Below are 17624 nucleotides of genomic sequence, written 5' to 3'. Positions count from 1 at the left end.
ATTCTAGCTCCTCCTAATATGGGCTAGACCCAAACATTAACTCTCTCTTACCCTACTGTCTATCACTAACAACACATCTCAATTCATGATATACTTATCACACTATACTTTACATAGCATCACAATGATGCATAATGTAATACACATCATGCTATATAACAACACTGATGCCTTTAAGGGGGAACATGGGCAGTATGTCGATTTCCTTTCACAAACCATGCCCTGAAGCTTGCCACATTGCTTGATCCAGGGACCTTGTGCTCCACTGATATTGCAGGGGCAAAGCTGCCTTTGTTAGCATTATTTGAGAGCACACAATTAAGACCAGTGAAGTAACCTTTTGTTAGTCTGAACTGTCAATCTCCAGGTGCACATCATTCCCAGGAGGCAGAAAATAGAAGAAGATTGTGTTGCTGAAAAAAAGTAGATAACCCTTTAATTTAAACAATATAAAGTGATCTAGGAAAGTTAACCTCTAAGCCTAACATCCAGCAACACCCTCCCCCTAAACAGTTTAAGGATGTTGAAGGAGCATTCCTTGCATAGAGGTATTTACAAATGGCAATGTTTAGAAAGTTTAGCCAGTATCCTTTTCTACACTCAACTTTGTAATGCTATTATTTCTGCAAAATTCTGTGTATATTATACAAAAGTATTATTTAATGATGATATTGAAATATAATTTGGACAGTTTTCTTTGATCGTTAAATGTGAGTGGTGTGTGAATGTAAATAGTATATAGTTGCGAATTATACATTATTTGGGATTATGGTTTAAATACTGGGTAGAGGTAATAGTAATATTAATTCATTGTAGACAAAAGTAAAATACAGTAAATCTAATTACTACATTATAATGTAATAAAAAAGTATAATAATGCTTTAATAAATAAAGATCTCTTGGTAAATCTAAAGCTTTCAAATTTTCCATGACTATATTGTACAATAATACAGACAAGAGATAGATTCAGACTAAATGATCGTCTTCAACTTGGGGAACTAAATATAGTTTTAACAATGTCATATGTCTACAATTTGCCATTTTGAGAACTTCTTTTATAGCTTTCAGTTTTTAAAAGAAATCTGCAGGGATATTTTCCTTGTTTCTTGTAAACACCTCTAAAGTTCGGTTTTAGAAGTTAGGAAAAATTTCTTCTACTCATGTAATCCCAAACACATGCAGGTCTGGACTCTGGGGTATTCTGAGAACACCAGCAGCTTATTTTTTCAGAGTTTTTAGGTTTGTTCTCTTGCTGTAAAATGAACTTCCAATCAAATAAAAAACATAAAGAGAGCCAATGGGTTGCAGTGTCAGCTGGTGGCCTACAAAGGCCCCCAGGCCTGCTGTGACTAGAGGCACAGCCTAATAGATAGCCCTGTCAGTCTATTACTGAATATACCCAAGCGTTATATAAGCGAAGAGCAAAATCACATCTTAAATTTCCCTAGTGACACTAAAAGTTTTAGAAGTCAAAGTATAATAAAAATAAGACATATCTTCTGCTTAAAATATGGTGCAGAAGTGTGAAAACAAGGCACAGTGCACAAATTTTTTCTTTTCATATTTCCCTACCAACAAATAAGTCATTCAATAATTTATATGTTTTGAGGATGTGAATTTTTTTTTCAACGCTGGAGTGACACTGTAAATGTAAGTCTCCTGTCCCCAGGATTATACTCACCCTCATTTTCATACTTTTTCTGTGCCAGTTTGGTCTTGAGGCACCAACTTGTGGCTGTAACCTCTGACTGGCCGGAAGTCAGAAGTTATGTCACAAGCTCATAATGAATCTCTATGAGAGCCAGCAAAAAGCCTGAACAAGGCCAAAATAAGGCTCGCATAGTGATGCATTGAGTTGTGACCTCCGGCTTGCTCCATGAAACACTGAGGTTGCGGGCAGGTCATAAATCATCAGACAGTCTGGAGTGTTGACAATAAGAGAAAAAGATGGTGACAAGGGGCTTAGATTTAAAGCAACACTCCAGCGGTGCAATACAAAAAAGCTGGAGTGATGCTAAAGCTAAGGTCAGGCGAGCATATATTTTCTCATCTGAATCAGTTATGCTAATTAGACTCTGACCAGCAATTAATAAGATGTGATCATAGAGTAGAGTAGATAGCAATTTTCTATCTTGTCCACTCTGTCAGTCTGTGGAAATTGTACCGTCCTTGGATGTCATCCGAGTTCAGTACGAATTTTTGATGGACTCATTAACTTACATGGCACAATATGATCTAAATATTGGATGCGGCTCGCATTTGCTGACATTTTTTCCTCAGATCGACTCAATCAAAGGAAAAAACACAGGTATGCAAAATTTGAGTTTATGAATTTTTTTTCAAATACAATTGTAATGCCTTGAAGTTTGGGATTACATTAACCCCTTCACCCCTTGGCGATTTTCCATTTTGCATTGGGTTTTTTTTTGCTCCCTTTTCCCAAGAGCCGTAACTTCTTTTTTTTCCGTCAACTTTGCCATATGAGGGCTTTGTTTTGCAGGGGAAGTTGTACTTTTAAATGAAACCATAAGTTTTACCATATAGTATACTAGAAAATGGTAAAAAAAATTCGAAGTCTGAAAAATTGCAAAAAAAAGTGTAATTTCACGATTGTTTTTGGAGTATTTTATTCACCATGTTCACTATATGGTAAAACTAATGTCAGTGTCAGTGTAATGCCTCAAGTCGGCATTAGTTCTTAGACACCCAACATGTATTGTTTACTTTTATCTAAGGGCTTAAAAAAAATCAGAAGTTTGTCCAAAAAAAAAGTGGCGCACTTTTTACATCATTTTCCGTGGTCTATAGCGTTCTTATTTTTCAGTATATGGGGCTCAATGATGGCGTATTTTTTGCGTCTCGAGCTGAAGTTTTAAATGGTACCATTTTTGCACAGATGCTATATTTTGCTTGTCTGTTATTGCATTTTGTGCAAATTTGCAATGACCAAAAAACGTAATTTTGGTATTTGGAATTTTTTTGCCGCTACGCTGTTTACCAATCAGATTAATTGATTTCATATTTTCTTAGATTGGGCATTTCTGAATGCGGTGATACCAAATATGTGTATATTTTTTATTTTTTTATCCCTTCAATGGGGTGAATGAGGGGTAAATTTGAACTTTAAGTTTTGTTTGTTTTTTTTGTTTTTAAAAAAAAATGTTTTACTTTTTTATTTTACTAGGTCCCCTAGAGGGCTATAATGATCAGCAGTCTGATTGCTGATTCATTTCTCCTGATAAGAACAGCATCACTTTAATCAGGAGAGATGCTGCATTCCTTTTACAGCTGGGGCTCTGTCGGCTGTAACAGGAACTATGCCATGATAGCAACAGAAGTCATCACGTGGCCCTGTCCTACCATGGCAACCATTGGCTTCTTGTGATCACGTCACTGGCATTTAAGAGGTTAACAGACGTGGGTGGATCGCGGATCCACCTGCTCCTGCGAGGCACACATATCTGCTGTTCAAAACAGTGGACATGTGTGTGGATCACCACCAGCTCACCGCAGCAGCCATGATGATCACCTGTTCATGATTTAGGACATACCATTATGTCCTAGGTTGTGAAGGGATTAATGTACTTATTACTTATTTATGTGATTTTGGTACTTGAAGATTGTACTGTTTATATGAGAAACTCAGCATACTCAGACACTAGTTAACTCTACTCCCTATCTGGTACCTTAGGAGACTAGCTTGATTGGTGGAGATTTGGATACAAGAGGCTGCATTAACCTTAGTTTTCCTTAGCGTACATTTAAAGCTCAGCCAGTAGACATTGTCAGCAACATGTAGGGGAAATCTAACCCTGCTCCAGTAAGCTGTGTTTGGAACTGAGTGACCTGAAGCCACATGTAGAATCTCTCAGGCCTTTTACCTCTTTAGGCACATGGAATGCCCTGGTCAGCACAGCACCCTAGCCTACCAGAAACTAAAAGCTGTGGATGCAGGAGGATTAAAGATCTGGGGAAGGGTCTCCCCATACAGATGATGGGTACACAGAAGAACCTACAACACTACGAAAGTTATAGGGAACTTAAACTTTGAAGTCTGCTGAAGAATGCCCCTCCAGTGAGACAGAGGAAGACAAAACTATTGTGTAATCTAGGTCAGCATGATAGGCTCTGACTGACCTCACTGTCCACACCACACCTCTTATGTTACTGTTTTCCTAAATCTGTTGCGATCTGCCTGTCTGTGAAGCTGTGTCTACCTGAACATTCTATTTCAATCCTGTGTACCTTCTGGCTCTTTAACAAGTAAAGAACTACCCGTTTCACCGTTAAGGTGTCTCCTGGTTGTCCTGTCTCCCTCCATTGCATTAAAACTATGGGATAATGCCATGCAACATTACTACAGAGAAGGGACAGTAACCTAGCAGTATTAATCCCCACACATCCAGAGATTGTGTGCCCCTATCCACTGCATGTGTACGCCAGACATCGGGCATGACCCCTACCACCCGTGACACCCAGGAACTGACCATCTGCCCAGTGTACTGGGTCTCCTGCACACCACACAATGACTGACTCATATTTTTGTGCGCCCTGATTTTGCAGAAAATGCAAATGCAAATTACATACAAAAGAAATGAACAAGAAAAATCTTTATTCTAGCCAATAATGTACACAATATTATATATAAAGATGTATTGGACATCTATTCTGCAATCACATTACGGGTAGCAATGTAGTGACATAGGATTCCCTAACGTCTTAATTGCTGCAGTCACTATTGACCGTGTCATTAAAGGCAAAGAAAAAGAAAAAACTGAGTTTAATAAGGCCTTGCATAATCAAAGACAGACACGCACCCAATAATTTATATGATTATTTATTATTAGAAAGAATAAATAAATGGGGCACTGTCATATAAGATAAGGACATAAAATACTGACAGTGGTTTGGATTGCAAAGAATCAGAGGTGTCCCATACTAGGACCTCAACAGCAACATATTGTATGAGGAAGTTAGTTCCAACATTATAAGGTACAACGGATGGCCCAGACAGTCAATGGGAACAGTCCAGCAGGGCACATACGGTTGCAAAGACAATAACCTATATTTAGAGTTGGAGCAAGTGCTTACCCATGTGAAGGTGCCAATATGAATGCCGTATCAAAGGTCCAGGTAGTGGAGGGGGGAAGCCCCGACGCGTTTCGCAAAAAAGCTTCCTCGGGGGGCAGTGTCATTAAAGGGTAAGACTGCAAGGATGACAGATAAGTTTTACCATTGAAAGCCCACTAAATACTGCTCCTTACAACTTCCATCTGTACATCCCCAGTAGGCTATGTTCACACGGCAGTATTTGGTCTCTATTTTACATCAATATTTGTAAGACAAGACCAGGCCTGGGTGAAAAATGCAGAAGTGGTGCCCGTGTTTCTATTATTCTTTTCCTCTGATTGTTCCACTCTGGTTTTGGCTTACAAATACTGATGTAAAACAGTGACCAAAAGAATGCAGTGTGAACGTAGCTATGAGAGTTCTGTTAGGACCAAGAAGTACAAGACAAGTGGAATATTGAATGTTTGATTAGAATAACAGTTACTTCAGCATAAAGTAATGCTCAAAGATACTGCTCAAACTATAATCCAATAAAACAGCAATGTTTGAAATAAATACTCAAATTAGGCAGCCAATATAAAGACAAATTGCACAATATATGTAATACATGAAATAATAGATTTTTTTTTCCAAATGAAAACAAAACCTATACATGTTTGGAATCTACAGTTAGGTCCAGAAATATTTGGACAGTAACACAATTTTCTTGAGTTGGGATCTGCATGCCACCACATTGGATTTGAAATGAAACCTCTACAACAGAATTCAAGTGCAGATTGTAACGTTTAATTTGAAGGTTTGAACAAAAATATCTGATAGAAATTGTAGGAATTGTACACATTTCTTTACAAACACTCCACATTTTAGGAGGTCAAAAGTAATTGGACAAATAAACCAAACCCAAACAAAATATTTTTATTTTCAATATTTTGTTGCGAATCCTTTGGAGGCAATCACTGCCTTAAGTCTGGAACCCATGGACATCACCAAACGCTGGGTTTCCTCCTTCTTAATGCTTTGCCAGGCCTTTACAGCCGCAGCCTTCAGGTCTTGCTTGTTTGTGGGTCTTTCCGTCTTAAGTCTGGATTTGAGCAAGTGAAATGCATGCTCAATTGGGTTAAGATCTGGTGATTGACTTGGCCATTGCAGAATGTTCCACTTTTTTGCACTCATGAACTCCTGGGTAGCTTTGGCTGTATGTTTGGGGTCATTGTCCATCTGTACTATGAAGCGCCGTCCGATCAACTTTGCGGCATTTGGCTGAATCTGGGCTGAAAGTTTATCCCGGTACACTTCAGAATTCATCCGGCTACTCTTGTCTGCTGTTATGTCATCAATAAACACAAGTGACCCAGTGCCATTGAAAGCCATGCATGCCCATGCCATCACGTTGCCTCCACCATGTTTTACAGAGGATGTGGTGTGCCTTGGATCATGTGCCGTTCCCTTTCTTCTCCAAACTTTTTTCTTCCCATCATTCTGGTACAGGTTGATCTTTGTCTCATCTGTCCATAGAATACTTTTCCAGAACTGAGCTGGCTTCATGAGGTGTTTTTCAGCAAATTTAACTCTGGCCTGTCTATTTTTGGAATTGATGAATGGTTTGCATCTAGATGGGAACCCTTTGTATTTACTTTCATGGAGTCTTCTCTTTACTGTTGACTTAGAGACAGATACACCTACTTCACTGAGAGTGTTCTGGACTTCAGTTGATGTTGTGAACGGGTTCTTCTTCACCAAAGAAAGTATGCGGCGATCATCCACCACTGTTGTCATCCGTGGACGCCCAGGCCTTTTTGAGTTCCCAAGCTCACCAGTCACTTCCTTTTTTCTCAGAATGTACCCGACTGTTGATTTTGCTACTCCAAGCATGTCTGCTATCTCTCTGATGGATTTTTTTCTTTTTTTTCAGCCTCAGGATGTTCTGCTTCACCTCAATTGAGAGTTCCTTAGACCGCATGTTGTCTGGTCACAGCAACAGCTTCCAAATGCAAAACCACACACCTGTAATCAACCCCAGACCTTTTAACTACTTCATTGATTACAGGTTAACGAGGGAGATGCCTTCAGAGTTAATTGCAGCCCTTAGAGTCCCTTGTCCAATTACTTTTGGTCCCTTGAAAAAGAGGAGGCTATGCATTACAGAGCTATGATTCCTAAACCCTTTCTCCGATTTGGATGTGAAAACTCTCATATTGCAGCTGGGAGTGTGCACTTTCAGCCCATATTATATATATAATTGTATTTCTGAACATGTTTTTGTAAACAGCTAAAATAACAAAACTTGTGTCACTGTCCAAATATTTCTGGACCTAACTGTATGTAATCGCACTCACCTGGAGAATCAAATTGCCAGGTGAGTTTAATGTTAAAATGAATGCTGCAAAAAAAATAAATAAATAAAAAAATAAACACAGAAGTTTACATTTTTTGCTATTTTGCCACACTTGGAATTGTTTTCCCTCTTACCATTACATCATGTGATAAAATGAATGGTGCAATTCAAAAGAACAACTCATCTCTCAAAAAACAAGCGGTCACATGGCTATATCAATGGAAGAATTAAACAGTTTATGGGTTTTTTGAATAAGAGGAGAAAAAAATGAAAGAGCAAAAACTAAAAATTGCCTTGTGCTTTTTTGGTTCATGTACTAAAAAGCTTCTACTTTGTGGACAAAACCCAGGGGATATGCAGAGAAAGCCAATTCCCTGTACAGATGTGGAAGGGGGAGCTCCATCAAATCCTTGGGATCTATTAACTTGAGTAGCAAATGCCAAAACTGTTCATTGTAGTCCATTGTAGCCTTTTTGAGTTGACAGATTGCTAACATGGGTGATCTATTCACATTGACCAACTGGCCATCTAGACAAAAAACTCTTGCAGCATGGACACTCTTTAGATACCCCAGATGATTTGCCGGAGGCTCTTTCACAGTTCATCTCCCTATTTTAGTTTGTAGTGAAGGATTCAAGAGGTGTATGGTAATTGTAGAGGAATGAAATGCATTTTTTATGCACTGCCCTTCTAAAAACTTGTTTGTAGTATTTGTTTCAGGTGAATGGTGCATTAGGTACATTAGTCAGAATACTGTACGTCTGATTCATTAAATAAAGTGCATAAAATGTGAATATGAAGAGTTTAATCCATTAGAACTAATCTGAAACAACTGACTTGCATTACTCACATCACTGCAAAATAATTGTCTCGTGAATGAGAATTATAGAGGTTTTCAGTGAACCCATCTACAGTATGCATAAAAAATGAATGTTATCAGCAATTCAAATAAATATCTGTAGTATACAGTATGTAAAAGAAAACATTGAATTAATGACCCCCTATTTACTTTAGTGCATTTTATCATATAAGAACCTATGGGCTGGTGTCTAATATGGCACGGCAAAAGGATGGTTGTCAACTCGGCTGAAAACATAATTAGCCAACATATTATAAACAGATAGCTGATTAATTTACCTTTGTCAATACTGAATTTCTTAAACCCTTGAAGATTGGCCCATTTTGAGCCTTTTTTTGTTTGTTTCTTCATTTTCCTATTCTAAGAGCCATGATATTTTTTATTTTTCCTTCGATATATCTGTATGAGAGCTTCTTTTAGCGGGATGACTTGTTTTTGTCAGTGGTACCATTTTAGGAACAAAAAGGATTATCAGCTTACCATCGGAAACTTGGTATAGTTTACTCCATTGTGCCTATGGGAAGCCGTGTTTAAGGGCAGTGCGCGAATAATTTGGCTATCATCCACAGAGGAAAAGCAACAAAGAAAATGAAGTCCAGCACCAAGATACAACTGTGATCTTTATTTCAAGTAATTAAAACATGGTGGGGCTAAAAGGTACAGTGACTGACACGTTTTGGACAGTGTCCTCTATCATATATGAGTAATGACCTTGTCCGAAACGCGTCAGATTTCACTGTACCTTTTAACCCGACCAATATTTATTTGCCTTAATTGAAGACAAGAGTTTTATCTCAGTGCCAGACTTCATCTTCTTTGGTGGTGCCATTTTAGGGTACTTATAATTTGTAACCTGTTATTAACTCTTCATAGGGACAGACAGAACAAAACCAGCAATTCTGCCCTTACATTAAATATTAAGATATGCATGTGCTGTATAATGGTACTGTTACTTGTATGCTATGGGTGAGGAATACAGATGAGACAATAAATGCAGTTTGCAAAAAGTCTATATTTTTGTTGTCTCTGTTTTATGAGAGCCAAATATTTTACAGTTTTCTCACAATGGAGCTGTATCAGACAGTATTGTTTGCATGACTAGATGCTGTTTTTAGTGGTCCCAATTTTCAGGAATGTATGTTTTTTTGATCACTTTTTATTACAATTTTTTTGGGGAGAAATAAACAAAAGGAACAGTAATTTATGTTAAACAATGTTCACTATTCAGTTTAAATACAATTTCTTTTAACAGCTCTTTATTGAAAAGTAAATATACAGGAAAAGATTGTCATAGAATTATACAGTTATACCAGAATTATGTAATACAGCAGGTTCAAGTACCAATGGAATTGGAAGGTATATTTAGTAGGTAATGCACGGTCAGACACAGCCATTACACAGTACATAGCAGGGGCACATTTATAAGATCTCAGCACAGGAACATTTTTTTTAAAATACATTGTGGAAAATAACATTATTCCAACATCTATTGATTAAAATTAACTTTGTTCTTGAAAAACCTCTCTAAGAATGAGCAGTGGGTTTAAGCATTGCCCAGCACTTTGATTGACAACTCATTCTACATTACATCTGAGCAAATCAAGCTGTCAATCAAAATACCGGTGTATGCTCAAAGCCACTGCTCACAGTGTGAGCAATGACTGTAACCACTGCATGCACGCCTTTTAGACTGAAAGTCAGCAGCTCTCAAGACAAGGACAGTTCATTTTCTTCTTTTTTTTAGCCACACTTTTAGTAAGGTAGCCAAATAGCATTATAATTTTATTTACTTTCAGATTAACCCTATATTTGCAGGTGAAAAGTATTTGGGGACATTTAACTAGTATGGGTACCCCTGCCAAGTAAAGCTTTAAAGGGGTTGACTGGTCTAAAACCATAAGTCGGCAGTTACTCTATGTGACTTCAGACTTATGAATCCTCACACTGCATGTATTGCGCTCTATGAGGATTCACCGGTTTCAGAGCTGTGAATGGCGGTCATGTGGCTGCGTGTATGTGACATGCATACTCCCGGACATAATCCATCTAGCTTGGCGGCACAGCCTCACTCAGTGTAATTATAATGAGTGAGGAAGTGCCCTCTAGTTGAATTCTGGTCCAGGAGTATGCATATTGCATACTCGTGGCCATTTGACCATTCTTCACCGCTCTGACACCAATGAGTCTTCACAACAGTGCGCACAATGTGAGGATTCATAAGTCTGCGGTCACATAGAGTGGCTGCTGACTTATGGTTGAGGCCGGACAAACCCTTTAAAGGTATCCTTGTAATTATACTTTTGATCACAGGCAAAATTAGACCAGAAATTCTGGTTAGCTGTTCATGTTTTTCAAAGTTGTTAAATAAAGACTTGGTTCTGTTTACACAGATCACATATTAATGACCCAAGATGATTTTATAAGAGATAGACCAGTGCACAGCTCTGCTTCTGATGACAGTTATATAAATGTTGAGGTCAAGTCGAGTTATAATGTTAATGCTACTAAATCCCTGCTGTACATTACACATAATATAGTAGATGCAGTGAATAAAAGCTGCTATGTAAAAATAACACCAAAGGATTAGGATAAAAATAACTGAGCAATCATTTTATTTGAAAAATCAGTGTCACCATGTTAATGACTGTAGAAAGGATCTTAGTTGTCCACATTTTCATCCAACAGTCAAATGTGCATCAGAAATCAGATAACTAAGCCGCGGTATTATTCAGACTAATTGGTGGCATTTGTAACTCTGAATGTCAGTAAATAATGTACCTGTCACATTAGCTAGCAATCTGACAGCTGAGTTTATGTTTGTAATGAGGATATGCTGTCATTACAGTGCAACATCATTCCTTACAAATTGCTCTATTTATTTCTATTGGACAAGAAGCAACAAAGGAACCTAAAATGCAAACATACTGTGTGTATATATATCTCTATCTATCTATCTATCTATCTATTGAATTATCTATCTAATTTTACATAATATTATATATATATATACAGTGGAATCTTGGATTATGACCATAATTGTTTTGGGACTGTGCTCTTAAACCAAGTTACTCTTATATCAAAGTAAATTTTCTCATAAGAAATAATTGAAACACAAACAATTCGTTCCACAAACCAAACTGTATTCATATAAAATTATTACAGTACACTAACGCAAAATACTGTACAGTATAGTATAAAAAACATATAACGCAAATTAAGCTGCACTTTAGCTTACAATAAAATTGTTGGTGTGCGAGAGGTGCAGTACAAGCAATGTGCTGTACTGGTTAGCAGAAATAAAGTACAATACTGTATTCACATATACAGTATATACTGTACTGTACAATGGTATACTGTGTATAGTATACAGTACACACTGTATGTACAGAAAGTTACCTCCATCTCGGGTCAGAGCGTGGGTAAAGGACGGAACCGGAGGTGTGCACAGTGAGAATTTGCTCTTATTGCAAACCATTGCTCTTAAACCAAGTTACAAATTTGTAAAAAGCTTTGTTTGCCTTGAAAGACGCTCTCAAACCAAGTTACTCTTAAACCAAGGTTCCACTGTATATATATATATATATATATATATATATATATATAAAAATATATATATGCGCCTAACTATTAATTTCCATATGAGTTAATGGGAAGAAAAGTACCCCATAGTGTGCTACACAACACTATCTCTTCTGAGTAAAGTAACACCCAGCATGTGGTTGTAAATGGCTGTATTGACTAACCACAGGGCTCAGCTGGTTATCTGTTAGTTCTTTAAGGTCCAGTCACACTAAGCAACTTACCAGCGATCCCAACAACGATAGGGATCGCTGGTAAGTTGCTAGGAGGTTGCTGGTGAGATGTCACACTGCGACGCTCCAGCGATCCCACCAGCAACCTGACCTGGCAGGGATCGCTGGAGCGTCGCTACACAAGTTGCTGGTGAGCTCACCAGCAACCAGTGACAAGCCCCCAGCGCCGCGTGGAAGATGCTGCGCTTGGTAACTAAGGTAAATATCGGGTAACCAACCCGATATTTACCTTGGTTACCAGCGCACGCAGCTACACGTGCAGAGAGCAGGGAGCAGCGCACACCGCTTAGCGCTGGCTCCCTGCTCTCCTAGTTACAGCACACATCGGGTTAATTACCCGATGTGTGCTGCAGCTAAATGTGCACAGAGCAGGGAGCAGCGCACACTGCTTAGCGCTGGCTCCTTGCTCTCATAGTTACAGCCCACATCGGGTTAATTAACCCGATGTGTGCTGCAGCTAAATGTGCACAGAGCAGGGAGCAGCGCACAATGCTTAGCGCTGGCTCCTTGCTCTCCTATTTACAGCACACATCGGGTTAATTAACCCGATGTGTGCTGCAGCTACATGTGCACAGAGCAGGAGCCGGCACTGGCAGTGAGAGCGGAGGAGGCTGGTAACAAAGGTAAATATCGGGTAACCAAGGACAGGGCTTCTTGGTTACCCGATGTTTACATTGGTTACCAGCCTCCGCAGAAGCCGGCTCCTGCTGCCTGCACATTTAGTTGTTGCTGTCTCGCTGTCACACACAGCAATCTGTGCTTCACAGCGGGACAGCAACAACTAAAAAATGGCCCAGGACATTCAGCAACAACCAACGACCTCACAGCAGGGGCCAGGTTGTTGCTGGATGTCACACACAGCAACATCGCTAGCAACGTCACAAAAGGTGTTCGTTAGCAGCGATGTTGCTAGCGATGTTGCTTAGTGTGACAGGGCCTTTAGTTCTCTCTATAACACAGTCAGAGCTATTTTGACTATTCAGAATTATATATAGGTATAATAAAAAAAGTATAATAAAAACTCTTTTATATATATATATATATATATATATATATATATATACACCAATATATTAGAAGGGTATAAATTCGTTTTTTTCTGTGCTGCTGTTGAAGACTTCAGAATTGAAGAGTCCAAGAAACATCAATGAATCAATTGTGGTTTATTCTACGCGTTTCAAAGCTATCCAGGATCTTCGTTAGGATCCTGAGGAAGCTTGCTATATACACATGCTCCCCTTCCAATCTCACTGAGCTAGAGCTATTTTGGAGAGAAGAATGAGCAAAAATGTCCGCCTCTAGATGTGAAAATCTGGTAGAGACATTCCCCAAAAGACTTGCAGCAGTTATTGCAGCAAAAGGTGATCTAACAAAGTATTGACTGTCTGGGCTGAATACAAATGCATGTCAACATTTTCAATTTTATATTTTTAAAATATTTAGAAAACCATGTATTATTTCCTTTACACTTCACAAATATTTGCTACTTTCTCTTGGTATATAGCATATAATTCCAATAAAATACATTAATATTTGTGGGTGTAATGTGAAAAAGTGTGGAAATGTTAACAGGGTATGACAACTTTTTCAATGCACTGTATATACTAATACACACACACTGATTTCTAGGCTAAAGGAATCAATTGTATTTACTGCAAAATGTCCATATTTTTATTTGCATGTAATTATGTACAATATTTTTTTGTTCTAGGTAAGTACATTAACCCATGAAGTTTCTCAGTTAAGCAAAGATATGAAGATTGTCATGAATATTTTAGAAAACCTCCTAGCAGTTCAAAGACCAGTTGGATACTATTCAACATATGGCACAGTGCTGGAAGCTATGGGAACTACAATGGGTTCTCCGATCGATCAGATGCAGACCGGAATGACATGGACGACAAGTCAACAGTGCATGCGAACACAAGATGAGACCTTGATTGGAACCCCAACACAACTATGCCAAGGTACAGTTGTATCTGACCTGTGGAATTTGGATTCTGCAAGTGTAGGAAGCAGCCCCCAAAGAAACGTATCAAATATAGACAATACATTAGAAGGCGAATATTATTATACTTCAAGCCTTGGATATTCTCCTTCACATTATCAAGTAATTCAGGCAGAGCATTTGCCATATTTAAAGTGCACATCGCCTCCTTCGGATACCACATTAACTCCTCTGCAGTCGATATCTGCAACTCTTTCTCCATCCATGTGTTCATCTTCTGACACTTCTCTGCAGCTGGTGCTGCCAAGTAGATCTGAAGAAGGATTCAGCCAAGGAGCAATTAGTTCACTAAGCCTTGAAAACTTGCCAGGTTCTTGGGATGTAGAAGGGACAACTGTAATGTCGCCAGGACAGTCTACAGAGGATTACCCAAGTGACGTTGTTACAAGTACGATAGAGTATAAAGATGACAAAGCCATAAATGTATAGTGATAACTAATAATCGACATTTCACAGAAGCAGCAACGCGGTAACAATTTATGCATGAGATTGCAAAGAAATATTTTGAAAAATGCTTGAGAATTTATGAAAAAAAAGCACAGTAGCTCACCATATGTATCTACGAGTGTGGTGGGTGTGTTTTGTAACTTATGTAAGCTGTGGGTCTATAAGCCAGACTTTTGTTAAAGACCGAAGACCCTAAGGGTCAAAACAGCTGGGAGTCATATACAAAAGAACACATGACCACAAATGTCGTAGGGAGTTATTGTATCACAAAGCAAACGCTCTTTCCTGAGTGCCTGACTGTCATTTGCAAACAATAGCACTGTCAATGCTTGCTTCAGGTAACCATGGCTCCTGCTGTCTATTTGTCAGTTCAGAGACGACATAGGGACAATTTTCGCTGCATGTCATCTCCTAGACAATCAACCAAATAGAATTGGTAGATGGTGGTTAGTTGTTGCACGTTATTTGTCATTTTAATGAAACCTCTTAATTTATTTATCAGAAAGAAAATGCTATTTTTATATACTTGGTATGAAATATGTATTTAAAGTATTTATAACTAAATGTCTTTTTTTGGTAAAAGCTTGCAGTTTTCAAGAGAAATGCACAATTCTTATGCATATTGAATTAATTTATTATTGAGAAAAAAATGTACATAGCTATTATATTATCCCATTTTGCATGTGAGGTGGATGAATGTATGCAACTAATACTTTATTAACTAAATATATAACATGCCAAGCTACTCCCATTCAGATATTATAATATATTACTAAAACGTGTTTCATATGTTCATAAAATCAGGACTTTACCCATAATTCACCATATTGAAATATTTCAAATTCTTTGTTTATGTTTTGTTTTGTTTAATCCTTATATAGATATATTTAAGTTTTGGATGGTATTTGTTAATGGCGAGAATGGGAAGTAAGAAAAGTAAGAGATACGACAATTGTAAAACTCTCATCATATATGCATTATATACTCCAACAGGAACCTGATGGACCTAATCCATATAGATCCAGTGTAGCTGTCGTAGCTCCATTAGTGGTTGAAGCAAAGTTGTATTGTAAGCAGAGCTTTAGTGTGTAAATATACAACACTAATAAAGCACTATACAACACACTACAAGCTTAATTTACCAAACGATATATATATACATATATTTAAAATGTTATATATACATATATATATATATATATATATATATATACACACTTTATATATTATATTTATATAAAGTTTCAAAAACACATTATAGACCAGCTCACCTGTCAGTGCTCATGCCAAATATGCGCCTGGTTTTTCTTTGTTGCACGGATCCGGACTAGGAGAACATCCAGGGAATAGTGAAACAGATGAATGGATCCAGCAAATACGAGGAAACTCCAGGTGGCAGTAAAAAATAGTGTCCATCTTAACAAGGCGATAACAACTGCCTTCTTCATAGTCCCAACCCAAAACTGAGTTTTGGGTTGGGACCGTGAAGAAAGCAGCTGTTACCGCCGAAACGTGTACTTCGCTACTGCATGTATTTTGTACTTACTGTCATGAGCTCTGGAATATTTTAACCCATGCTTAATAAAGTTGGACACTATTTTTTTTTTTACTGCCACCTGGAGTTTTCTCGTATTTGCTGGATCCATTCATCTGTTTCATTCTATTTATATATATACGTAACGTAATTATATATATTTATACGTTATAATATATATATATATATATATATATATATATATATATATATTTATATATATATATATATATATATATATATATATATATATATATATACATATATATATATATATATTGTATATTCACACACTTTATAACATAAAGACATAATTTTCCTTGCAACTTAATTATTTCCATATGTGTCTAGTTTATATTTCATGTAGTTTCATCTCTATTTTGGGTGATTTATGGTAGCTTCTAGAAGGCCTTGTGTGATGTCACCATTTTGTTTGTTTTGTTTTTTTATTTTGTTTTAACAGCTTAACAAAAGAAAAGAAAATTTTCAACCAAAGAATAATTACAGTAATCGGCAAAATTGTTGCCACCCCTGAAATTGATCCAGAAAATGAAGTATTTTTCTTATAAAATTATTACAATTAAACATATTTTGTTATACAAATGTTTTTTTTTTCCTTTGTGTCTATTGGAACACAAAAAATGACAAAAACAAGGCAAATTTAATATAATTTTACAACAAAACTCCAAAACTCCAAAAATGAGCCAGACTAAACTGTTGCACCCTCAACTTAATGTTTGGTTGCACACCCTTTGAAAAAAATAACACAAATCTTTAGCTTCGTATAACCATTTACAAGCTTCTTACATCTTTCAACTCAAACTTTTGACCACTCTTCTTTTGCAAACTGCTCCAGGTCATATTTGAAGGCACCCTCTCACAACAGAAATTTTAAGATCTCAGATCTCTCCACAGATGTTCAATGGGATTTAGATCCAGACTCTTTGCTGCCACTTCAGAACTCTCCAGTGCTTTGCTTACATCCAGTTCTAGGTTCTTCTTGAGGTATGTTTGGGGTCATTGTCTTACTGGAACACTCATGACCTAGGACACACGTACAGCTTTCTGAAACTGGGCACTACATTGCAACCCAAAATCCTTTGGTAATAGTCAGATTTCATGAGGCCTTGCACACAGTTAAGACACCCAGTGCCAGAGGCAGCAAAACAACCCCAAAACATCTTTGAATCTCTTCCATATTTGACTGTAACGTGGAGAAGACTGTGGAAAAACCAAGCGCAAATAGGGTTTTACCCCAATATGTACGGGGTGGGGAGGGGGGAGTCAAGGTACTCACCAAATGTAGTTGTGAAAGCCACAACTACTATAAAAGCATGTATTTTGCGGATCCCAGGCAGCAGCCACCAGCAGACAGCAGATCACAGAGAGTAAAGGAGGAAGGTGTTCACTTGCTGCGCCAAAGCGATCACTCCAGCAGATGTTCAGATTAATGTCACTTTATTAATCATATGGGTCAACGCGTTTCTGGAGCCTCTGCCCCCTTCATCAGGACCATCAAGAACAAGAACAAAAAACATCAAATTTGATGTTTCTTGTTC

The 17624-nt window shown here is 37.7% G+C and overlaps 1 protein-coding gene across 1 annotated transcript in view; it reads left to right on the top strand.

Moving 5' to 3' along the window:
• Window positions 1-15656, top strand: part of KCNH8 (potassium voltage-gated channel subfamily H member 8) — a 718195-nt gene extending 702539 nt beyond the window's left edge. Inside the window, exon 16 of the mRNA XM_075315296.1 lies at window positions 13788-15656. Within this exon, the coding sequence (XP_075171411.1) occupies window positions 13788-14513 (726 nt within the window). The 3' untranslated portion in view covers window positions 14514-15656. The remainder of the gene's footprint in view (window positions 1-13787) is intronic.
• The last annotated feature ends 1968 nt before the right edge of the window (window positions 15657-17624 follow it).

Source organism: Anomaloglossus baeobatrachus, chromosome 6 (assembly GCF_048569485.1).
Source record: "Anomaloglossus baeobatrachus isolate aAnoBae1 chromosome 6, aAnoBae1.hap1, whole genome shotgun sequence".
NCBI classification, from domain to species: domain Eukaryota; kingdom Metazoa; phylum Chordata; class Amphibia; order Anura; family Aromobatidae; genus Anomaloglossus; species Anomaloglossus baeobatrachus.
The sequence above is the reverse complement of the archived record's forward strand: the minus strand, read 5'-3'. Positions and strand labels throughout refer to the sequence as shown.